Source organism: Mixophyes fleayi, chromosome 6 (genome assembly GCF_038048845.1).
Source record: "Mixophyes fleayi isolate aMixFle1 chromosome 6, aMixFle1.hap1, whole genome shotgun sequence".
NCBI lineage: Eukaryota > Metazoa > Chordata > Amphibia > Anura > Limnodynastidae > Mixophyes > Mixophyes fleayi.
This window is the reverse complement of record NC_134407.1, coordinates 202,220,521-202,246,093: the sequence shown is the minus strand read 5'-3', so window position 1 is coordinate 202,246,093 and position 25,573 is coordinate 202,220,521. Positions and strand designations below refer to the sequence as shown.

Below are 25,573 nucleotides of genomic sequence, written 5' to 3'. Positions count from 1 at the left end.
CTGAAAACACCCGACATAAGAATTTATATTTAATGATTATCCTTAAAGGATATTATAGTTTTATTATTAGTACTCTTAATGAACATGAATATCTGAAAGACCAAAACTCTGCCACATTCATGAGGAATGAACAGGATTTTTTATTTTATTTTACAATGTTTACAGAAAAATGCGTGTTTGATATAACGTGCGAGTGTTGCTCTGCCCAAGAAGGGGTCAATTCCATATGAAAAATGATTGACTTTCCACAAAATAGTGAAATTAGTAAGATTAAAGTGAAATCCTTGAAACGTTACGAGCACAACAGCTAATATTGGCTAAACCGATTTGGCAGTGCTAAGCAGCAAATGCAGTCTTCCACTTATATTGCAAATATTTTAGTGAAACATAAGAAACCTTTTCAAGATGCGAGAAATGTTGAAGCAAATGTGAAAACATCTGTTAATTTTGCTAAGAAAAACAAGCCTCCCTCTTCAGAAACTGGTGTGTAGAGATACATGATTGGTAAAGTATAACGAGTTTCTCGCACTCTACCAAACAAAACAAAAACAACTATAACACAATGCGCTGTTTTTTTGTTTAACTCAGTCTGTGCGAGTATATGAGGACAACTTTTCAGAGCGCAACTGGAAGAAAAGACGAGTATAAAAACCCGCTGTTGTATGATGTCACATGGCTTAGTCCGGTGCAGTTCTTAAAAAGATTCCAGTCTGTTGCCTGTAATAACTCTTTTTAGCATCACTTGGAGAGAGAATCTCTCAGCTGCATAGTTGACAAAGTTGTGTTTTTTGGTTTTTTTTTAAAGATTTTACAGCTCACGGCAATGAATGCAACCTGGAACTTCAAGACCGAGATAGAAACATATCCAATTATCTAGTTCTTAATTTCTTTTAAATCAAACTTGAAGTTTCTAAAATGGCAGCTTGGAAAGGGAATTTTAAGGAACTTCCCTAATGTTGCAATAGTTACAGAAATACATGATGGATGCTACTGAACATGATATATTCTGCAGTGAAGTGTACAAAGTCTTTGAAGCTGCTTAATATGCTAAAGTCTCCTCTTGATCTTGTCAATTTTCGTTTTTCAGGTCATTTCCATATAGTTGTAGAAATTTATTCAATATTCCTTCATATTCCAAATGAATACGTCACACATTTAGAGGACGAAAACATTTAAAATAATGCCTTCAATTCTGAACCATCTTTCAATAAGTTGTCACAAGATATACAGTGTCATTGATCAACTTTACAGTAGGTAAACACCTTTTAATGATGGTAAAATGCATGTTTGATGTTATTTTATATTTATTTGCCTATTTGGCCAAGAAATATCACATTATATATTAGATCGCAACATAGTTTTGGTCTTCATAGTAGAAGATCGAGCCCAAAGTTTGCCCACCCTTGCTCTAGTGTAGAGAAAACCCTACAGCTACACATTTAATGTTATATTGTGCGTGTTTAGTGTTTTGACACATGTGATACGAGTTCTTCAAACGAAAACCTCTGACTCCTAGATGCACATACTGCTCCTCTTTAGAGTTTGCCAACCGGAGTGAGTCAAAGCAAGGTACAAATCAAAGCAGGACAGACCTCATTGTAATCAATGGATATAAAAGAGGTAGATGTGTTTTTATTTAAAACCTCCTTTAATATTCCAGAATAGCATTGAACAATAAAAAAAAATAATATATAAAATCAGCTTTATAATACATTAATAATTCTGGGCCAGTAAAAAAGAAACACAATTTTCACTCCGAAGTAGCGTTTTGAAGTATTGTTTACAAAGCTGTACAGATCTATACAAATGTCTAGTGCACTCCATTAAATGTTACAGACCTTTTTGGCAGGAAACCACAGGATCCAGGGTATGGACATTAGGAAATAAAATGAAAACAATCGAGATTCATACAGCCAGACAAAGATTGAGACTTTGTAAGCTGCCCATTCAAACAGAGGATCAAAAAGAGCAGCCCAGTCAGATCAGGGCCTTGTTTGGGGGTAGAAATACACAATATTCTGGCACAGTCTTACAGTACACCCCTCTTCAAGGTGGTTCACTATAAGAACATGATCGATTTTAAACCACTTTATTTTGTTCACACACGTTTATCCCCCCCCCCAAAAAAAGAGCTGCGTATATTATATATCATTTGATTCTAAACTTAAAAAAATTTCCAGATATGAATAAATTAATTGAAAATTAGGATATATGCTTGGGAAGAACAAAGTCATTACTTGATAAATAAAATGAAGTGTAAAGTCTTTATAGATGGCTGAGGTTCAAGTCCTAGACACAAGACATAGAAAGGACTAACAGGAAGAACATGATTCCTTCACTACACACCACACACAGTTGAAGGTTATGGAAAATCAGCTGCCAAACTGTTCAATGTTGCTTTTGGTAACTCAAGATGAATTCCCTCTAAATAGTGTAGAAATCTGTGGAGAGATTACACAGGGGATAAAATATTAGTACAATGATATACATGGTTTACATCCAGTAACACAACAGTGACGGGCAGAATGAAAGGAAGACTGGGTAAGTTCCCATCCTCAGCGACCTTCTCTTGCAGAGTCCCATGCACATCCATTGGTTTCACAGGTATTGCTTTCACGGAGACTGAGTATATCTTTGTGGCATATCTATCCAATATTAATTTCATATTTAGATTGAAATGAGCCTTTGCTCTGTCGGTTAAACATGTATTTAGTGACAAGGTTTGTATTAGGAAATCTAATACAAGACATTGATACTAGAGGCCTGAGCCTTCATAACCGCTGGTATTGCTTTGGGGCCATCTTGTAGAGAATATTATAAAAGAGTGTGATTTTTGTAATTTCTGTTAACACAACACCTCTAACTACCAATAGACTTGGAGAAAAGAATTTATGTTTTAACCATCAGCAGGCAGGGTATCCATGTGCTCCAACCACAGTTTACAACCATAATACAAACCCACAAAGAAAGAGAAAAGGTGTTAGTGACCACGCACTCCTGGGTGAGTTGATCTGTGTCCCCTATTGTGAGGAAAAAAAACCAGAAAGTACTAAAATCACCTTTTCTCATTCAGCATTAGGGGGATACAGGGGTATCTCCCAAAACCACTCTCAATGGAAGAAGAGTAATGCTCAAGAATGAACATCTGGTTAGAGTAAAACTTTATAACCTTTGGAAAAGGCATGTAAGGACAAGCAAGTAGCCACTCTGCAGATACCCCATAATGTACCACCCATAGGACTAATGTGCTGTCAGCACAGAGGGAGCCGGTACCTCAGCCACAAAACAAGGCTACATGATTGTCCTGATCCAAGCGGAAATCCACTGGAAGGAGGCACCACATCTCTTCCTACAGTCTTTGTGAAGAACAAACAGGGAAGGTTAAGTGTTTAAACACTTAGGGCTTGATTTACTAAGCTGCGGGTTTGAAAAAGTGGGGATGTTGCCTATAGCAACCAATCAGATTCTAGCTTTCATTTACTTAGTACCTTCTACAAAATGACAGCTAGAATCTGATGGGATGTTGCCTATAGCAACCAATCAGATTCTAGCTTTCATTTACTTAGTACCTTCTACAAAATGACAGCTAGAATCTGATGGGATGTTGCCTATAGCAACCAATCAGATTCTAGCTTTCATTTACTTAGTACCTTCTACAAAATGACAGCTAGAATCTGATTGGTTGCTATAGGCAACATCCCCACTTTTTCAAACCCGCAGCTTAGTAAATCTAGCCCTTAGACTGCTGGGTCCAGACATTGCCACTTTAAATTAACATTAATGTACGGCGCACTAACGTCAAAGTGAAGTGCCGGACAGCTGCCTCATCGGAACGACTGGCTGTCTGCACCCGCTGCCGTCGGAAAGCTGGATCTTCGATTTTGAGGCAAGTGTTTAGATTATTATATTATCATCATTTATTTGTTAGGCGCCACAAGATTTCCGCAGTGCCGTACACAGTACAAACAGTAGACTATACAGGGTGAAACAGTACAGAACAATAAACAAAAATACCAATACTTCAGAAACTCCAGGCAGGCTGATGCAATAACCACGGAGCAGAAGAACAGGTGAGGAGACAGGAGGGAAGAGGGCCCTGCTCATGTGAGCTTACATCCTAAAGGAGGGTAGACAGAACAGGCACAAGGGGAGCCAGAAGAGAGAAGGGAGATCGAGTAGAGGAGGTGGTTAAGTAGATGGTTGGTAGGCTTTACGGAAGAGGTGAGTTTTCAGTGCACGTTTGAAGGAGCACAAAGTAGGAGAGAGACGGATGGAACGAGGGAGGTCATTCCAGTGAAGGGGGGCTGCACGGGAAAAGTCTTGGATTCTGGAGTGGGAAGAGGTGATAAGAGTGGAGGTGAGGCGGCGGTCATTGGCTGAGCGCAGAGAGCGAGCAGGAGTGTGAATGGAGAGGATGTTAGAGCTGTAGGGGGCAGTAGAGTGTGAGAGAGCCTTGTACGTGGTGGTAAGGAGTTTGAAAAGGATTCTGTAGGGGATGGGAAGCCAGTGTAGGACGAGGCAGAGAGGGGAGGCAGAAGAGGAGCGGCGTGAGAGGAAGAGGAGTCTTGCGGCCGCATTGATTATAGAGCAGAGGGGGGAGATATGGGAGTGGGGGAGGGGAGTGGGGGAGGCCAGTGAGGAGGAAGTTGCAATAATCCAGGCGGGAGATAATGAGTGCGGGGATGATAGTTTTGGTGGCATCCTGAGAGAGGAAGGGACGGATGCGGGCGATGTTGCGCAGTTGAAAGCGACAGGACTGGGCAAGGGAATGGATGTGGGGGGCAAAAGAGAGAGAGGAGTCGAGGGTGACACCCAGGCAGCGGAGTTGGGTAACAGAGGAGATGGTGGTGTTGTTGACGACAATAGAGAGGTCATGGTGGGATGGGAGTCTAGGCGGAGGAAAGACTGAGTTCCGTTTTGGAGATATTGATTTTGAGAAAACGCGCGGACATCCAGGAGAGGCAGTCAGATACCCGAGAGAGGAGGGTGGAAGAAAGATCAGGAGAAGAGATGTAGATTGCCTACGTTTGTTCATGCAATCGGAATATTTGTGTAGGTGTGAAGCGTGTCTGGGTTCTCGTCCCGGTTCACATTATTACCACCCACTAGTCATCACTATAAGACTTGGGGAGTATTACATATCCAAGTGCACCTTTACAAGAAACCTTAAAAAAATACCATGGGTTGTTTCAAATTAAGTGATAGATCTGTCATTTATCTGTAAACATGTTTCAGCGGGTAAAGGAAAATCTGGTAGTTTATTCTTCATGTGTATTTTGTTTTAGAAATGTTATCAATTTCAAAAAAGCCAATTTAAAACACAAGATTCTACAAACACCCTTAGGATATCTAGAGAGGTTTGGTTAAAATCTAAACCAACTGATCCTATAAGTGTAGCAACGTGCTATGTGAACTGTGGTTTTATTTCTAAGGCTACAGGAGACACTTTTGCTATACAAAGAGTAAACACTTAACATATATCCTGCTCATTGCAACAATGAAACAATGGGAAGGAAGGACTGACTACCAATGCAGGGTCCACTTGGCTTGTGGTTGAGGCTAGGGACAGAGGTGGGGGCTATCACAAAGAGAATGGGCGGGTGGAGGGGATGAGAATACAAAACTCAAGGTGACAGGGAGAGGTTGCAAATTAATGGTAGATAAAGGCCTTGTGACCACAGCTTATGCAAGGTGCCAAAAAAACAAGGGGATGCCAGCGAGACCAGGAGTTTATTCTTTTTCCAGTGCCCTGAAACATAACTCTCCTGCTGCTGAAGTTATAAATTTCACATTAAGGTTTTACACGTTATACATGATTTTCATATAAACTTTGTTCAACCCTTAATTATGATTGATCACCAGTCATGAAGCACCCACCACCTTTTTGCATACCAAGCTCATAATACTATGGAGTAGCCAGGGTTAGTACATCACAAACCAAAGCACATCCACTTCAATCAAGGTCAGGTCATGGAAGATGAAAAGAAAAACATTACCTTCGTTTGGTTTTCCCTTCCTCTTTTGCCTTTTCTAACCGACAAATAGTGCGGAGGGCAGGAAGATACTCTGTTATATTCACTTGCCTGTTCCCCAGGCCGATAAAAGCTCTGTTTGATAATACTGTTTTTACAACTGATAACCGGCTCTCCGATACACTGAAGCACATGGGACAAATGTACAAACAAAAGCAATTAATATCCAGTCTAAAGACAGAAATCAATTGTAACCTACATCACAATAAACATAAGACAAAATATTGTACTAGAGACTTTAAACGCACATGAAGAGAGTTCAGACAGAAATCTTTGCTTAATCTCAGACTCAACTCCCCAATTAAAAACACAAGACGACTCATTGCTTACTTTCTAGTAGCGGCAGGCTGCCCAAAGTACACCTCTTCTCGAGTTTTAGATACATGCAGGGTAAGTTCTTCAGTTGGATCTTTTCCAGACTTCTTGCACAGTTCCAGAGAGGAATCCAAAGCTTTTGAAAGTTCTGAAGAACACTTCTGAAATGAGTGCGTTTCTATGTGGGCTCGGATTTCCCCGCAGCTCTGAGTGCTCCACAAGTCCCTGTTTTCTGCTCGCAGTCCATCACAAAGACCATGTTTTAATCTGCTTTCTGTCCACTTACGATCGCATATGTCAGCTTGGCCAGATGCGTCACACGTAGAGCAATCTAGAGAAGACATGTTGTCTGCAAATTCTGCCAACGAATCCAAGCAGCGATACACCAGGAGAGAAGACTTGCTGTCTGCTGGCAAGAGCTTTCTCTTTACAACAGCAGATTCTGAAATATGTTTTACTGTATCACTCATACATAAGCTGTTTTTTACATCATCTTCACTTGGAACTGCATTATCTGGAGGCAAGAGTACATCATCGAGAGAGTTACAGTCACTTTCAAACAGGTCACTGTCATTCAGAAGCACCAGCTTCTTCCTACGCTTCATCTGTACAGACACCTTTATGTCACCATCGTCATTGGTAGAGTCCTCGTCAGGGAGTGGGGCCAGTTCAGTCTTCTCACAGGGCAGAGTTATTCGCGGCTCTTCCATCTGCAGCGGTAAGGGTAGAAGGAATTCTAGATTGCTGAATATAAAGTCTATGCTTCTCATTTGAAACTCTGTGAGCAGCTGTAGGATTCGACTCCATTCATCTGTCTCCAGGATTTTACCCTGAAACACAAATCACTGTTTTAGCATTTAAAATAACTGTTAGTCAGCACTCATTAAATATAAGCATGCTGCTGTTCTCCAAGATAACTATTCAAGCAGGAAAAGAACTTTGGGGAATGGACAAAGACAAAAGCACAAGATATTTTTCTCTGTCCCATGATCGCATTTCCAAAGCCCTCTTCATACAGATCGTCTCCAACACAACAAGATTATTCTCTATCCATCTATATATTCGCACCTCTATATATAAAAAAACAAAACATATATATATATATATATATATATATATATATATATATATATATATATATCTATATCATATAATATGCACAATACTGTACAATGATTGTCCCATGAGTAACCTGGGAAAGCCAGTCATACCCCAAAAATATATTTATATAGAAAGCGTATAGTCAAAGCTTACTTTTGTGAATTAAATGGAAGAGTGACATTAAGAAATCTGCATCTAGACAACTACCCACAAGCTATGTCAAATTTGAAATATACATTGACACTACATGGCTGTCATACATGATTCCACCAATCTGATTAGGATTCTTCCATCTACATCAGGTATGTTAAAAGGTAGTGAATTGGCTATCCATTCCTGAGGCGTAGGCTACTTTTCTAGCCATTTGAGCAATTGTGAGAAAAGTAGGCCAAAATCCAAGCCCCGAGTCTACTATGGGTAGAGGAGAATAACATCCAACTTAAGAGTGGTACAATGCTGGGGAACTTTAGACAGAAGCTACAGTGACGAAGAGTGCTCAACTAAAGGTCAACAAGGAACAGTGGTGAAAAGGAAATTTTATACTTCATTAAATCATTTTCTCATGGAGATATAGTGCTTCCACTTTGCAAGCTCTTTGTGCTCCGCCCATCCTGCAGGGAACTCACTTATTTTTCTAACCAAGAACCACAGGACAGAACCAGAGAAAACTTTCACCCCAGAAAATGTTTAACCTTGTTAAACTTTTAACAGGAGAACTAAAGTGTAAAACGGGTGGGAACTCAGTGTTACCAAATGGATTCAAATAAAAGGATTTAACACAAATATAAAAATATTGTTTTATCTTATATACTCATGGGGAACACTATACTATGGGGACAGTCCAAAACGTCCTCTTTGGGTATGCTCAGAGTTACGGAGCACAGCACCTAACTGCCAAAACTGGTGTCTTTGGATGTAAAAACAATAAACTTGAAACATTTTGTATAAGTATGCCCTGAGGACCATGTAGACGCTCCCCTCAGCTGAGGCTCCATTCCATGCCGCCCACTTACCTGGTAGAATGTGCCTTCACATTGTAAGGAAAAGGTTTTCCCACCCCAATACAAACATGTCGCATCACAGAAGTGATCCATTCATTATCTGTTTAGACACAGGGCAACCTCTTTAGGAAAACCGATGATCCTCTATGTTTCTAAAACAGTATTGTCTTTTTTTAAAATAGATTTTCAATACCTTAATATCTAATGATTGAAGAGATACCTCTTTTTCCAAAGAGTAATTCTGGCCCATTGCTGGAATGAAATTGTTCTTATTTAGTGAGGGTGGATACAGTAGCAGTGTGGACTACTGTGAAGGGACTATTAGAAGCCCTTTGAACCTCTGTACACAACAGCCAGGTAAGAGCTGTGCCGATTTTTGCTATTTTTATGAACATTTTAGCAACGTCACATTTTTTTTTTTGCTTAACAGGATACTGTAAATTATGTTATATTTAATGTATGTTTATGGTATGTATGTATTTATACTGTATAGGTGTATGCACACACACAAAAAATGTCCACCCCTGATATACACTAACCCCTTTGGACAACCCACCCCAGGTCTAAATACTTCCCTACAGCTGTGGCTACTGAAGAGGACGAGCACGAGCAGCTGACAGAGTCTCTGTTTTAGTGGGCTTCATTCCCTGAAGGGCTGCAAAGGAATAAGCGCTGTATTTCATCAGGGTTGCACAGCGGGTGTTCCGTCCCCCCAGGGGGTAAACACACCGTCAGCCATAGTCCTCTGAAGGATGCCCCTGTCTAGGCCTAGCTGTTCCTAGTGCAGGGGCTGCCTATATGCAGACTGCCCCCACCTGATCCAGCTCACAAATAAACCGCAAGGTACTTCACTCTCTGTAAGCGACGGCCACCAGAGGCTGACCGCGACTTAAACAACTCTGCTCTCCCCAGAGGCAAGAATAACTTACCTGGCTGCTCCTCCTGCACAGAGCCTGGCGCTGCTGTACCTGTCTTGTGGTAGCAGCATAGGGCCCCTGGTAGCGGAACGTGGTGGAAGTATTATTACCGTAGATTTGTAAGGCAGCACAGTGCTTGCAGCGCCGTACAGTAGGGAAAACAGTACATGTTTTAACAGGCACATACAAGGTAGGCAAAAAAACAACAAACCTCAGACATGAAAACAAAGGGTATAAAGGACCCAGCTCATTAGAGAGCTTACAGTCTAAGTGGAAGAGGGCACAGCTGTGCTGAAAGCAGAGGAGCAAATGTGGTTCAGAGTGGAGATTTGCACAGTTGTGTGGGTGCATTAGTGTGAATAGTGTTATCGGGTAGTGTGGTAGTGAATTACATAAGTGAGCTGCACGGGAAAGGTCTTCTATGTGGGAGTGCAAGCTGGTTACCAGAGACGAGACAAGGAACAGGTCAGAGGTAGATCCAAGAGGGTGGGAGGGAGAGTATTCTGATACGAGATTTGAAAAGTATGCAGTGGTAGTGTTGTCAAGGGCTTTGAAGGCAAGAGAGTAATTTGAATTGGATTCTGGAGGATAAGGGACCCAATGTAGGGATTTGCAAAGTGGTGTAGCATATGTGAAGCGGTGAGAGAGGAAGATCAGTCTTGCAGCAGCATTTAGGGCAGAATGAATAGTGGATATGTGGGTGTCAGGAATGCCAGATAGGCGTTTGCAATAGTCAAGACGGAAGATGATGAGAGAATGGATAAGAGTTTTGGTAACATGTTGAGTAAGAAAATTGCGTAGTCTGGCAATCTTTTTAAAATGTAGTCGACAGGACTGGGAGAGAGTCTGGATGTGAGGAATAAAGCAAAGTGTGATACCAAGGCAATGGGCTTGGAAGACTGAGGAAATTGTGGTGTTATTAACAGTAAGGGAGATTTGAGGGCAGGTGATGACTCCAGTAGGAGGGAAGGTACGCATCTCTGTTCTGGACATTTTGAGCTTTAGGTAGCATTGGGACATCCATGTGGAGATAGCAGAAAGAGTTGGTTACACGAGATAGTACAGGAGAGAGGTCAGGAAAAGAGATATAGGCCTGGGTGTCATCAGCGTATAGGTGGTACTGGAGGCCGAATGAGTGAAGTAATGCCCTAAGAAAAGGTGTGTATAATGGAAAAAAATTAAAGGGCAAAGAACAGCCTTATTGGACCCCAACAGATAGTGGGAGTGAAGGGGAGATTGTGCCAGATGTAGAAACACTAAAAGAGCGGTTCGATAGATGGGAAGGGAACCAGGAAAAAACTGTGTCATGAAGGCCAATGGAGTGAAGGGTGTGCAGGAGAAGGTGGTGATCAACAATGTCAAAAGCAACAGAGAGGTCCAGGAGAATGAGTGCGGAGAAATGACCCTTAGAATTTGCAGTAAAAAGATCATTGATCACTTTTGTGAGAGCAATTTCAGTGGAACATTGGGGTCGGAAGTCTAATTGCAGAGTCAAGAATGGAATGAGAGGATAGAAAGCGAGACAGGCGTTTGTACACTATTCTTAGTAATAGGAACGGCATCTTCTCTGCCCAGGCAGCCGCCACAGCGGAATTAAAACCCTGATAAAGCAGCCCAGAAACAAAGAACCCTGTCCTGTAGGCACTCTAAAGAAATCCAAGTTCCCTGCACTATGGGGATATGATATATGGAGGAACACAAACAAACTGAATTTTAAAGTGTCAAAGTGCTAATGAAGGCTCTAACACCCCTTACTCCAGTGCCTCCCAAGAGAATGCAAGAAAACTCTTGGCATGGAAGCCTTAGGGAGAGACATCAACTGCCCTACCCACTGGCAACACCTAAAGCAGCCACATTTACAGCACAGACCATAACAATGTTAACAGCTGGTTCAAAAAGCTTTATTTGCCTCTCATCAAATGAACCCCTTCTCATTATAGTAGTAAACTCATGAAAAAATTAGTTTTGTTTTTTTTTAAATTTAAATCACTTTTGTAGACTGAGAAGATGCATTCTTAAATGGTTCTCAACTTGCTATTTTAATAAAAAACTATGTTGCTGCTTTAATAGGAATATTTCTAAACATAACTAAATTTGCCAGGTTGATTAGACGAAGCAAAATAACCTTCACTTAACAGATCTGTATACTCAGCAGACCTTGCACCATTCAGACTCATAGTTCACATTTACATCTCACCTTTACAAATGATATTAAGCCTTCGGTAGGAGCAATAATATTATTAAGACCCAACATGTTTTTAGCACAACCAAACTTGCGCCTTGGAAGGTCTTTAAAAGCTATCTCAGTTGAAACATTGTTGCAAGAATTCCCAACATTCTCCACTGCAGAATGTGTCTTATCTGGAAAAATAAATAAAAACAGAAATGAGAATAGAATTGCGGTAGCAATAATTCAAGCTACACAACAGTCACCTGTATTTCACCAATTAGAATAATTTGTGCACATTATAAGTAAAATGTGTTTAAACAACCCCTGCAAATGTATTGTTGTAACTTATTACTGAGATAAATGGTAAGGTCGCCCCATGCGACCAATGAAGTGTATTAGGTTGCCTATCATTGATCCAAGGAGTTTCTTTAGTATCTATAGCTGAGAATAGAATTTTATTTGCCCTCTCCAACACCAGTAACAAGCAAATAGCTAGCTTAGTGCTCAAGTGCTACTCTGGTGACATCAATTCAGATTAGCTCAAAAGCTGTTTATATCAAAGTAACAGCAAGCTCAAAGCCAACCAGGAACTTGCATTGTAAAATGTAAGCTTACATTAATACGCAGCAAGAACGGACTGCAATAAATTCATGCAGGCTTGACTTCATTATACCCACAGATTTTATGCAGACACTCGAGGACTGTACTCTCACCGGGTTTTCTTTATGTATCTCAGCCAAGTGATCCTTAGGAGTTCACCAAGGCAGTAACAGCTTAGGCTCTATACTACATGACAGCCTGCACAGACTTCATATGTACATTCACACAATATGTGGGGAAAAACTCTTCTATGCTTCCCATGAATAGCCTAATTAAATGGAGGCGACAGTCACTTAAATGTGAACATTAATATTTGATGTTCGTGAAGAATGCACACATTGCTATTTGCACTGGACATTAAGAGCCCTCAGCTGCTCTCATTAAAATTACAAGTGCATATTAGACTGGGAAATGCTGGAAAAACACCAGACGAATATTTTGTGTTCTCACCAGGGGAAAGCAGCAGCTTCTCTCCAAAACCTTCCCCTCCACTAAGAGCCCAGAACTGCAGATGCAGAACACTTTGTCTGATATCACATTCATTTGCAGTCAAAAATGTGAGGAAGTCCTTAAAGTCAGTCCTGATGTTTTCAGCCAGACAAAGCACCTGTAGATAGCTTGCAACATTCACCTGAAACAAATATGAGAAATGAGAAGCATTCCAAGCCAAAAGACACTTCGGAATGTGGGGATGTGTCTGCGACTTACAACAGAGGGCGTATGAAATGGAATCTCTTCAAATACTCCATCAAACACCATACCAAACGTGGGATCTATAAAGGGACATTAAATTCAAAAACTTTATTAACAGAAAAGAAACAACAAAACAGTCCTGAATATTAGGCGGCCTCTAGAACTGTAACATTGGAAGGACATTGTAATCGGTCCTACGTTCATTTCAACAATAGATTATGGGATAAGTAATTTTTAAACAAGACAACATTGATCTTCTGCACTCAAACACATTCTTAGTGCTATTCTGGCTACTTCAAGCTGTACTTTGTATTAAAAAGAGGGAATGTTAGTTCCACATATTGAAATAGGTGTCAAGAAGGCCAACTCAAACCAAAGTACTCCCTAAACAATAGCAGCTATTAGTCACCAAGGGAATCACCTGACAGTTTGGATAGGGAGGAGATAAGGGTTTGGTCCCAAAACACACGTTAAAAAAACAAAAAAACACTATAAAGTATCGTGCGCTAACACAATTATTTCAGGAATGTAAATAAATTAAAACTAGGGTACAAGAGGGGTGTGACCACACTAAAAAAAACAAAACATTGATCCTCTACACCTGGATTTCCCAAACCCAGTCCTCAGGGCTCCCTAACAGTGCAGGTTTTCCATATCTCCTTGCTGGAGCACAGGTGTATTCATTACTGACTGACACATTGTAACAGATCCACAGGTGGTCCTAATTATGTCACATGTGATCCGGAAAACCTGCACTGTTAGGGAACCCTGAGGACTGGGTTGGGGAAACCCTGCTCTACACTAAAAGTCATTAATGTAGTTCCAACTCTACTTTTTAATGTTTAAAATGGTTTCCAGTTTACTTTAATGACACACAAAGAAAAGTAATTAGAAGCCCTGGTAATTGACCATTTGAGGAGCATAAATGCTGCATTTGTAACACAATGTCCTAGAAACATTCATCTATTTCCTGTAAAGGTGGTTTGAAGAAAGCAAATCCTGGTCTATAAAACCCGAATGCACTGTATATCCATATTTCGCTTACACCTGAGTGCTGCTGGGTGAGGGTAAGAACACTGCAGCCATTTTCAGAACATAGAAAAGAACACATGACCACAGTGAAATCGGTAGCATTTTAAGACTTAAGTCTACTTACCACTTGTAGTTAGAATTACTGGCCTCTTTGTAGTGCTCATGAACGTCTTAATAGCATTTAAAAATCCAGAATCGTCATCAAATATCACATCAACCTGCAATAAGCAAAATGCTTGCTAGGTCATAAGAGAGACTCTCATTCAGCATTATAATGTAATCCTGGGCACTGTACACAATCGGAGGACCACCCATCCTGTCAGGAGAGACATACCTCTTCAAAGAGAATTAGGGACGTAGCAGATTTACGTTGAGACTCATCTGCTCCTTTATCTGTTGCCAGTGGTAGAATTCTCGACAATTTGCCATCTTGAATCTTCCCTTTAGAGTTAGTTTGGATGACTGTAAAGAAGGACACACAATGAATATATCCAACCAGTACCACCCTTCCTAAAAGGTTGAGACTCACTGTAAAATCTTTCTCCTGTAGTAAAAAGGGACACAAACTCACACTTAGGGTATTGTACTGGAAAATACACTAATCAATCGCCATTTAACATGGTTGCTGTATCTTGGATGTAGCAGAGCTTGTTTTTCCATTTGCAACAAGGCGAAGAAGGGACCCTCTAGCCATAAGATGAAAGGATCCCCATTCCACAAGTGTCATCATTTTCATGTGTAGCCTTATAAAATCCTATTTATGTGAACTGCTGCAAATTGAAGCTTCCTCCAAAGTAGTTGAAGCAGGCAATGACCCCCCCCCCCCCTCAGGATCCAGCTCTCTTGCTGATCCAAGCATCAGTATCTATGTCTTTCCTGCCTACTGCACAAACAAACCCCATTCTAGGACCTCGACTAGAACTAAAATTGACCAAATCTGCCAAATTCTGTTTTGCCTTCATTCGGCAAAAATCATCTATACGGTCTGCGGCAGTTGAACAGAATTCCCAAAAAATTGTCAGAGACTTCTATTGAAAGGGAGGCTGGGAGAGACGAGGAATCCCCCTAACAATCTCTCAACCACTACAGAAGACCCGATGGGTCATTTTCATTTCAAGAAATCATTGCCAGAGCTCAAAATACAGCACACAGATTTTTTTTCCCACTGATTCTATTAGCTCCGGACGGGACAAATTGGGGTTGAAACGCAGTCAACTTATTATATGATGCGGATGTTCCATAGATGTATTGTGAACAGATTTTGTACCACTAGGTACGTTTCATCATTCAAATCTCACTGGCATCACACTTAAGGCATGGCTCGTGAAGTCACAAGCAACTGTGTAGGATGGCCAAGTAATTCTCCTTGTACATTCTTTGTGATGCAGAAGAGTTTGTGCCTACTTTCAGACGACTTTAGTGTAAGTCCATATCCCCATTGCCTGAAAGAGCAAATTTGACTTTTTTTTTTCCCTTACAAATAAATCAAATTCTCTGAAGTAATAATGGAAAGACTATCCCAAACTGCCTGTTCAGTTTGTTTATACAGTTTGTTGCAAACTTTGCCAGTGCCTTTAAATTTCTATCAGGAGAAGAAGGTGGAGCCAGTTCTAACCAAGTGCATTCTGTGGGGGGTGCATTCTGCATTCTGTCCCAAGTGCGAGTTTGCTTCCCCTATAGTTGCAGAAAAAAAGATTTATCCAGAAATAAAAACAAAACCACAACAAAAAACAAACCCATTTAGCTATAGGTCCTCCTAAAACTGGAGAAATATAGGGTGCTAGGAGCAATATATTGTAGGTATTAGCACCACATAGGTCTACACCGAGATACTGCCTGGAAAAGAAAATTTACTGCTGCTGTGAGACCGTTGCCTGCTATACCCACCTCTGGAGACCTTCTGTTTCTGTAACATTTGTGGTCAGATCCTACTTTTGGTGATCTGTCAGGTGTGTGTGGGAGTGAGCATGATAGGAGGCAGTGATTGAACAATACCTTTGGCTATATCCAGGTTAATTTTCTTTACTTCAGTTGTCTGCTTGGGTGCTACTTTAAAATAGTTTGCCAGGGACTTGGGAGCAAGACTTTTCTTCAATCCCGAACCTCTAGGTGATGCAGGAGGCTTTCTCGGAGATGAAACAACACACTTTGGAGAGCTCAGTTTCCCTAAAATGAACAGTTAATTCATTCAGTTTTCAGTTACGTGAAGTGCTAAATCATTTTCTATTTTAAGCTACACATTTCTTACACTTTCATGACTACTATACTATCCATCATGAAATGATTGTGTATTAATCCAGGGTATGGACTAAACCAAGAAGTCATCTCCAACAATACCAACAACTTACCTGCATTTGACAGGGTAAAAGAGAAGCTACTTGTGTCTTGCATAGAATGAAGTGCCAACCTGTGATAACACTTCTCAACAGTGTTTGAGATGTCCTACACATTTCCCCCACCCCCCTCAAGCAGAGCAAAAGAGGAATCACAGGGGAGTTCCAACTGGCCACCTGACAGTGTGTCAGCTACACCAGAGGAGAAACCTACAACCTTGTATGGAAGAACGGCAGGAGTTATGAGGAAAATCCCACATCAGGGGAAGACTGGAGACCATAACCACAGTCACTCCCTTGCCATGCTCCCAAGTGTCAGATGAACCTTTATTGACTATCACATACAAACTGTAGATACCTTTGGCAGCTTTTTAGGACTCTAAAACTAAAGGATAAATATAGTATATTTCTGTTACGATGGGCCATTCCAGATCAAACTACCTCTTCACAGATTGCAGTGGACTCCAAAAAACATAGTAGGTAGGTAGGTTAATTGGCTGCTATCAAAAATTGACCCTAGTCTGTATTTCTGTGTGTGTGTCTAAAGGAATTTAGACTGTAAGCTCCATTGGGGGCAGGGACTGATGTGAGAGTTCTCTGTACAGCACTGGGGAATTAGTGGCGCTTTATAAATAAATGATGATGGACTAACAAATATATGGATCTCTTGTAACACCTACAGTTATATACCTCTTAACATAGATCAGATGACAGAGCTTTTTAAAAAGACATCTCATCCTCGGAGAAAGTTTCCTCTTACAGTGACAGGAAGAAAAAATTGGTCATCCATTTTTGTTAACACCCCGAGAGCTGTTTCAAAAAGGCAGAAAAGGGAGGGACCAAAATGCAAATAAAGGAAACAGGCACTGGTAACATAGCGACACAGCAATAGAAAAATGAAAAATAAAAATAATATTCTATCTATACCCGTTGTAAACAGGATATCCAGACATACTCACTTGGAGACTTGCCAGTGGTGTAGTTGGTAAAGAAACATGGCTTGTGTGCATTGACTCCCTGCTGATCCACCTGATGAGACTGTGTGGCTTCCTTAAGTTGAGCCAGGATCTGACGTCCACTGCGTTGACATGATGCGTTCACTTCAAACACCTAAAAAAAGGAGAAAGAGGATTGTGTGTGTCATTATACCACACAAACAGAGAACTGGGCTGGGGCTAATGGACACATCAAGAGACACACAAACCTTGAAGCCTAGCTCCTGCGCACAGGCATAGACAGCCGCGGTTTTACCCACCCCAGGAGGCCCGGTGATGAGCACAGTGTTACAGAGAGATTCTTCATCACTATCCTCACCGTCACGGAAGTCACCAAGGTCCCAGGTATCTGACCAACAAACACAGTAAAACAGTGCTGCCTCTGACAGTTACCACACAAGGACTGACAATCTTACTCAGAGTGCACCAGTCATTACCGTTATCATCTTTTCCTGTCTTTTGCATCTGATTTTTTCTGTCGTCCTTCTCTGCCCTGATTTTCCAATCCCTCAGCCAGCTGCATAAAAGAAAAAAAACAAAACAATGCAAAACAAACAAAATAAAACATGACAATATTAGCAATAAAGTTTTACAGGACAGACTACTTTAGGAAAAGAGCTGTGGCATCCCTAGCACCACATTCATCTGGATGTCCTTGTGAGCATAGCTAGTGACATTAGGTGATTGTCAAATATTATATGAAGAAATGGATAACGATTACCTGTGTAACTGTTTGACTGCAACAGAATTTCCTATCAAGTCATCAGAATGCTGGGGCTGGTATTTTTCCGTCCACAGGACATCCTCCCATTTCACACCTGATGGGAAAAGAAATCGTCACCGTAAATTGAAAGTGTGAATTAGCTGTGTGTTGCGTCAGTGAGACAAGCCAGACAAAAGAAGGTAGTCCTCTTCAAAGCAGAAAACTGATTGAGTCCTAAACGCTGATACACAGAGCAATTTCCTTCTACCTGAGCTAGGTTAGAGATATGCATTTTAGTAGGGATTAAGTTTAAGTATAATTACTCTCTGTAACTGGTTCAGCTGTTTTCTCTTCAACAATGATCACATCAGGCTCAGCAGAAGCATTGGCCTTCCTTCGAGATGCCCTAGAAAGCTGCCCCTTGGCTGAACGCGTTGGTGAAACATACTCTTCATCTATACACTGCGGCTCCAAGTCGTGTTCTTCACCAATGTCTCCTTTATTCTTAGCAGGCTTTTTCCTTTTAGACTCTGTGCTAGGAAAATCTTTCCTTTTCCGCTTCGTCCGGTTGCCAGTATCTTCAACAGAAGAGTCATTGGCTTCTTTAACCTCACCTGTTTCTTTTAGACAATTTTCAAGTTTTTGTCCTGGGGGGGGAAAAAAAAAACCAACAAAAAAAAAATGATAATTCAGAAATAATGTAAAAACCCAATGAACAGAGAGGAACGAAATGTAATTGACCATCAGGGATGGTACGGCATACATTACATGCTCAGTTGTAGAAATAATAAAGCTACAAACCTGACTTATTTGTGCTTTGAAGTGCAAGGTAATCGCTCTGTTTTTTGAGAAACTGCTTAAAAATTCTTCTAACTGGAAACTGCGGATTATGCGCCCGAACCTCTTCTAAGAGAAAGTCTCTAATGGCTTCCGAAAACTCTGGTCTTTTGGCCCCCTAAAAGAGAATAAAAATGAAATCTATGTTTTTGTAAAAACATTTTTTATAAGTTTATTTTCACTTTTTCTTTACATAAATGTTAAACATGTGACAGAAGCAACACAAGTGTATGCTCTTACCTTGCACCCAGTATTGCCCCTCTCAAATTACTGTTAATTGCATAAATAAATATTGACATTTACCAACTGCATAAACACACACATTCTATCATATTGACTTGCGATTTCCCACCTTTGTTTCATTAGTGAAAAATGTTAGTTTCTCTATAAAAGCAGCATAGACAGAAACAGAGGGCCACCTATGAGGGCTCTCAGGATGTACCAGAACATAATAGTAGGGCACTACAATCATACTTACCAAGCCAGTATGTCGCTGGACTACAGATTTAGAGTTTAAGCAGGTGAAGTCACCAATAGAAAGGGTAAGCCTTGTAACATCTGCAACATCCATACATAACGCTGAGAGCTCAGTCAACAGAGGGCAGCTGGGCAAGGCCAAATTCCACATTGGACAGCCTGTAGAATTAGAACAATAATCTTAGATAGTGTTGTGTCTAAACACATTATCCGAAGCATAAATGTAGACCTAACCTAAGTGAAAACATACTGATTCATGCACATTAAAATGGACACAATGCAAAGCAACATCTCATGGTTTACTTTGAAAGTGACTTAGACAATACTTGCCATCTTTCTGTTGCACGTGAATGGCTGCCTGAAAGGAAGAACCAGAAAGAAAATATGCTTCCCTCAGCGCAGTCGTCTTCGCAATGTGCCGCTTTAAAGAGTCTGGTAAGCCGCTCTGTAGGAATTCTTGTTTTGCTTTAAACAGCTCATCGTCTTGAGAATTTTCAGACACATCGGAGCTGAAACAGTGTCAATGTGTTTGAAGACACGTGAGATATTCTTCCCAGTTATAACCATTTAATTAGTAAAGACCAATAGACCTGTATCGGCACACCCCTTCCAGTCAAGAATGACACAGAATAAGCAGAGAAAGGGTATAACAAAACTTTAGCAGTCAAAGAGAGACGTGGCAGGGAAGTTAGAGAACTCTAATTTACAACAGTACTGGATAACCTGAAAATCAGCCCAAATGTCAACATGTTGATATGGGAGAACCTTAGAAAGGACAGATCACAAAGAAAAAGAAGGTTGCCCACATAGAAACACATCAAACCTATTTCATGACCAAATGATCTGCTGTAGTTTTTATTTCAAACATGTAATATTATATCACTAAAATAAAATTCTTAAAATTACTCCAACATTCACTTAGTGTAGAGAGGTACATTAAAAATGTAATTGTAGATTGCGGCAACATCACAAATCAGAGAAAATTAGATCTAAATACTGAACTGTAACAAGCCGTCCGATTCCTGAAGTATCCACAAAGAGAAATTTCACAGCCCACAATGATCTAACTCACCCATCATAAATCGCGATAACACTAGGTTTGTCCACTTTTTTCTTAAAATCTTTTTTTTGACCTTTCAAGGGAAAAAAAAAGGAAGCAATTTAAAAACTACAGTAGAACTTTTTATTTTTAGTCAAATACTTTTGAATACCTAGAAGCAAATTAGTTATTGATGTCCTGTTTCACTGAATGACCATAGTCTTCAGAGCTGCAGGGTGCAAGGAACTGACAGAAGCACTCTGACAATCTCGAATATAAACTACAGAACTGAAAAATGGTCACCAGGAAGTGGCAGAGCTTTTTCATTTTGTTGACCATTTTCATTCTTACCTGAAATCACAGGGCAAGTGAACGGCTAATGCTTGCTTAAAGGAGCATCATAGTTAAGGGTACGTTATGTACTTGCCCTGGCACTCTTCAAGATCAGCAACTTGTCTTTGTATGTTTGAGACTGATCATCTGACAGAGAAATAAAAGCAGATGCATGATGCCATGCACAGAATTCGTCCTCTTCAAATGTATTACTTACTATCCTGGTCAGAGGATAAACACAAAATACAGCGCCAAAGGTCTCTTAACAACGTTAGTCACAATTTATGTCTTTATAATCAGTATTCCACTCCTGGTATGAACACTTCTAAGTTTGCCAGGATGTTTTTGTTCCTCCCAGCACATGACCTTGCCAGGCTCTTCCATTGCAAGTGCCTCTCTAATAATTGATTTAGGTCATTGGCATTGGCTGACTAAATTCTTATGGTATTTATTCCAGTGAGAAGTTGTCCCTGGATTAAAGCATTTAGCACCACCCTTAACTTGAAGACATACAATGGAAGCTTGGCCTCCGTCGGGACCACTATTGAAATCAGTAATGAAGTACTATAGCCCCACAGCCACGAAGACTGGAGTTCGTTGTCAAAATTACCCCAAAAACACAGAGAAGCGAGTTATGATCTGTTGTGTGGTCAGATGAAAGCGAGACGTCCTATTTCAAGACTAGTTTGATCGGGAACACCCTTGAATGGAATCGTGCAAACTGCAAGGCCTTGAAATTCGAGATTATCTTCTCAAGGACCTTCATCCCAAACAGAACGGATGTCCATCTGCAAGCCAATACACACCTTATTCGATAGAAACACTTTCTACTATTGGGTGTCATTCCCAATAGCGTGCCTGAAGCAAAGTCAGTAACCATGTCTTGGTAAAAAAAATAAAAAAAAATAAATAAAAATAAAAAAAAAATAATCATCTAGGTAAGGGGATAATTCATTGTGAACACCTGAGGAGCTATCGGCCAGGCAAAAGGGCAAAACTGTAATTTGAGGAGACACTGGTGACCCTCCTAGATTGGCACAAGTAAGTGCCCTTGACGTCCATGGACACCATGAACTTGTCCCGTTCCATGCTGCTGAATACAGATCTCAACGACTCCATCTTGAACATGTCTGCCCAAACATAGGCACTGAGTTCTAATCTTGAGGTTTAAAATTTATCAAAAAAACCAATTTGGTTTTTCGTCCCTCTAGTCTGTTGGCACTAGAGTGATGATCCCTGTGGTGGGGAACGTCTGACTAGCAACTCACATGACCTGTAGGTTGCAGACACAGAACTTAGCAAGAGAGTGAAAATCAAACAAATCCACTGAGAAAAAAACAAACCTAGCTCTAGAATATTTAACTGAAGCAGAGATACAGGAAAGATAGGAGCTGACGAAGATGAACTGTGTGACTGTTTAGGTGGGATTCAGTCAGTTAACCACAGCCCACAAAGGAGTGTTATGGACTCTTGAAATGGTCATATTAGAGTTTATGGCAAATGGAGACCGGGTCATGAAAGACATCTTTGCTGAACTGGAGGAATCAAAGGTATTACCTGAAGGAATACTCGTAGCTTTCACTCTCTTCCCTAAGACATCATTTAAACTCCGAAGATTTGGATTAGTCTCCCCTTTCTGCTGGCTGCTGGGGGTATTACTTGTCTCCTCTATGATAATGGGGTCCTGCAAGGAAAACACAAGACGAACACATCAATATTTAAATATATCAGTGCTTAACTACTGGTATTTTAATAGGCATTACATGTGGGAAATAGGCATAGCAGTGTAGTCCTTGAATTATGCATTAAAAGAGCCAGTAGCATATCAGTAATCAGACGCAATCCAGTGATTTTTAATATTCTTGAGGGGAGGTGGCATATACCCCCTATTGGGGAGTGACAAACAACTGAACAAATTTGATAAATCTAAAAATAAGAAATAATTTAATTGTAGATATATTAGAATCCCAGTGAGTTGAGCACCTAGGAGTATATATATTTTTTAATATTTTGGCTCCACTGAGAATAGCTTGCTAAAGTATCCAAGTCAGACACTTAATAAAGTTTACACATTACCTGGGATACACGTTTCTGCTGACGAGCAGACCTCCTACGAGGAGACTTGACGATACTGTGCTGGATTGCCTTTGCTTTCTGAAGAATCTGTTTAGCTTTGTTGATCTTCTTGGAACTGGCAGGAACCTGAGCACAGGAATAGTTTTCAGACATCATGCTACAATGGACCAGTTTTTGATATTGGGAAAAAGAACTTCATAAACTGGTTGTTACAGGATTGTTGTGAACAGAGATTAGCAATTGCAATGTAAACCACAAGGGTATAGTTTAAAGAACTCTAACCTTTTTACATCCAGGTGTAAACGCTTCATCAGACACAGAGTCGTTCAGTCTCCCACCGCTTCTCCTAGTAAGTCGTGTAAATCTCATTCTAAGAGAAAATGTTTTTTAAAGAACTTATTAAAGAAAGCCCAACACATACAACAGCAACCAAATGTAATATACATTTAAAAAGGAAACACAAACACGAACCAACACCCCCCCTTGTACATTGGATGACAAACAATGGGGTACATTTATAGTGGACAGTATACCATAAAGTAAACCAATGGCTGCTCTTGTGCTTAACTTCAACTGGATCATCAGGAAGCAATGACAAGTTTTGTACAAAAGCTCATAGTGTTCAAGACAAAAAATTTAACAGTAAAAAAAATAAAAAATAAATTAATATCTCTATGACCCAAACTAAACTGGTAAACTACTGGGCAACAACAGACTAATAATTTCATATGGTACAATAGAGGCTGGGAGAATGCTACATATACACAACATTTTTTCCAGCCTATAAGGGTAGCACCTTGTCAATAAAGGGTCCTACATGGCATAGTTCTCCAAGAATGTACCTAATGGCTAACTGCTGGATTGCGATCCTCCCCCCCCCCCCCCCCCCATTGCCACGGGATGAGTGAGGTTTAGCATGCCCAGAGGAAATAATGCAGCAGAAGGGTGCAGTTATACTAAGACTGCCACGCCAAAAAGTTTATGGACCATGACCCTCACGGCCAGTTCCATGCCACAAGATTCACCCGAGTGCCCTTTCCTTAAGACCTTTAAGGGTACATACTAAAATTGCTACCAGAGGAAACAGAGAAGGTGGACAGACGGAAGTCCCAAGGTACAGACATGGTGTCTACTGACAATACCTGCAAATCTCCACCTTGTGGCTCAGCCGACATTCCATCATACCAAGGAGAAGAGCCTGAGAAAATCTGCATCCCAGTATTCCATGCCCAGGGTAAAAACCATCGCATGAGTGAAAGGTTCCGTTCATCTCAAGATCCTGCATGTCCCTTTCAAGGCTAGGGCATTCTTAGCATCGTCCTGATGATTATAGTATGCCTCTACCGTGGCATAGTCTGACTGCTTTTTAACAGCATTTCCTCACCGGAAGAGCAAGCTCTGACTAGGGCATTGAAAACCACTGAGCACCCTATAGTCTCAAGACCTAGAAGCTGCACTGAAGTGTGGCAGTCTCCCAGCCTGGCTCCACAGACAAGTTTCCATATCCCGAAGGAGAAATGGTGCGCCCCTTACTGAGGTAGTCACCATCAGCCACCAGATGAACAACTGGCATATCCTTGGAGACCATCTGATTAACTGGGCATATGGAAAATTCTTCTCATAAATTCAATCGGAGACTCCCTCAATTGGCACATGTAAAGTGCATCGCCTTAAAGGAGGAGATCATCTGTGCCTAGGACTTTTAAACAAAAAAGTCAACACACAGCATCATATGATCTTACAGGGTCTTCACGAGCCCCTATAAGTAGAGGAAAATGTCCCCTGCCAAGACCACCCAGCTGAAATGAAGAGGTCTGGGCCGTATCCTGAACATGAGCCTGCCGCGAGGAAGGGATATTCCACGCCGTTAACTATAGATCGTTCAGGTAAGGATGACAGACAGAAAGAGATAAAAATAAGATGTCCCCTTCCCAAGGGTATCAGCATCCAGTGTCCCCCAATAAATGCATCTTAAAACACCACCAATTGTTAGGAGGCCTAAAAATGGCAATAGGCTCAAGAGACCATAATAAGAGGGTTCAAGAACTGAAAAAGATACTGGTGTTAAATTAAGCAAGGATAAGATACGCATATACAGAGCAGAAGATAATGGCCTAAAACTTATAAAATACACTATCAAGTGTTTAAGTGTTCCTCTACAACCACTGATAACCAGGCTCTCATGGGGATGTGAAAGTAGGTAGGCATCATGTAAATACAGCAATGATAGCAATTCCCCTGCTTCAGGTGACATTCACGGTCTTGAGTTTTTTCTTCTGGAATTTCTCCATTCAAAAGAACTTATTCATAACTCATATCCAAAACTGGTCAGTAGGACTTATCCTCACCACTCACACCCTTTATCTCAATAAAACATGCTACCTATGGTGTCAGGGGATGTGCTACATTACTGCTGAATTCCCTTCCCTTGTAAACTTTAATGGGCTCCTATCATTCACATATCATCCGCAGTCTATTTGTTAGGAACCCCTCTAGCCGGTACAGCACAACCTGGAGTCTGCTCTGCCAGTCAGGTGTTCACTGGAGCCCCTAGTGGTAGGGACAGACTTGGCCGCAGACTAGCAGAGGGTCGTGAAGTGCGTACCGACTAGGGAGAACCCAGGAAAGCGGAGTGAAGTCCAGGCAAGGGTCGAGGGCCGGCAGCAGACAGGGAATCCAATACACATGCCGGGGTCAAGGGTCACAGGCGCGGTAACTAGGTCCAGATACAGGCAAGAAGATCAGGGTCACAAGAAACACAGGCAGGGTCCAAATCCAGGCAAGGGGTCATACACAGGCAATCCGATCGTAATATCCATAGGACAGAACTAGGAACACAGCAGGTCAGCAAACTGGCAACAGGAAGCTATAACCGGCAGGGAGGCTGCAGACCTCACTGCCTTAAATAGTACCAAGAGC

The 25,573-nt window shown here is 41.0% G+C and overlaps 1 protein-coding gene across 1 annotated transcript in view; it reads right to left on the bottom strand.

Annotated features, from left to right (window-relative positions):
* Positions 1-1,629: 1,629 nt before the first annotated feature.
* ATAD5 (ATPase family AAA domain containing 5) overlaps positions 1,630-25,573 on the bottom strand; it is a 30,239-nt gene continuing 6,295 nt past the window's right edge. The window contains exons 3-23 of the mRNA XM_075178075.1: positions 22,937-23,024; positions 22,655-22,780; positions 22,136-22,262; positions 20,279-20,339; positions 19,537-19,715; positions 19,208-19,365; positions 18,694-18,847; positions 18,216-18,539; positions 17,911-18,007; positions 17,627-17,706; positions 17,399-17,538; positions 17,154-17,304; positions 15,857-16,027; positions 14,196-14,323; positions 13,986-14,079; positions 12,845-12,909; positions 12,587-12,767; positions 11,564-11,727; positions 6,363-7,177; positions 5,997-6,155; positions 1,630-2,441 (exon numbers count right to left, since the gene is read on the bottom strand). Coding sequence (XP_075034176.1) covers positions 2,363-2,441; positions 5,997-6,155; positions 6,363-7,177; positions 11,564-11,727; positions 12,587-12,767; positions 12,845-12,909; positions 13,986-14,079; positions 14,196-14,323; positions 15,857-16,027; positions 17,154-17,304; positions 17,399-17,538; positions 17,627-17,706; positions 17,911-18,007; positions 18,216-18,539; positions 18,694-18,847; positions 19,208-19,365; positions 19,537-19,715; positions 20,279-20,339; positions 22,136-22,262; positions 22,655-22,780; positions 22,937-23,024 — 3,541 coding nt within the window. The 3' untranslated portion in view covers positions 1,630-2,362. The remainder of the gene's footprint in view (positions 2,442-5,996; positions 6,156-6,362; positions 7,178-11,563; positions 11,728-12,586; positions 12,768-12,844; positions 12,910-13,985; positions 14,080-14,195; positions 14,324-15,856; positions 16,028-17,153; positions 17,305-17,398; positions 17,539-17,626; positions 17,707-17,910; positions 18,008-18,215; positions 18,540-18,693; positions 18,848-19,207; positions 19,366-19,536; positions 19,716-20,278; positions 20,340-22,135; positions 22,263-22,654; positions 22,781-22,936; positions 23,025-25,573) is intronic.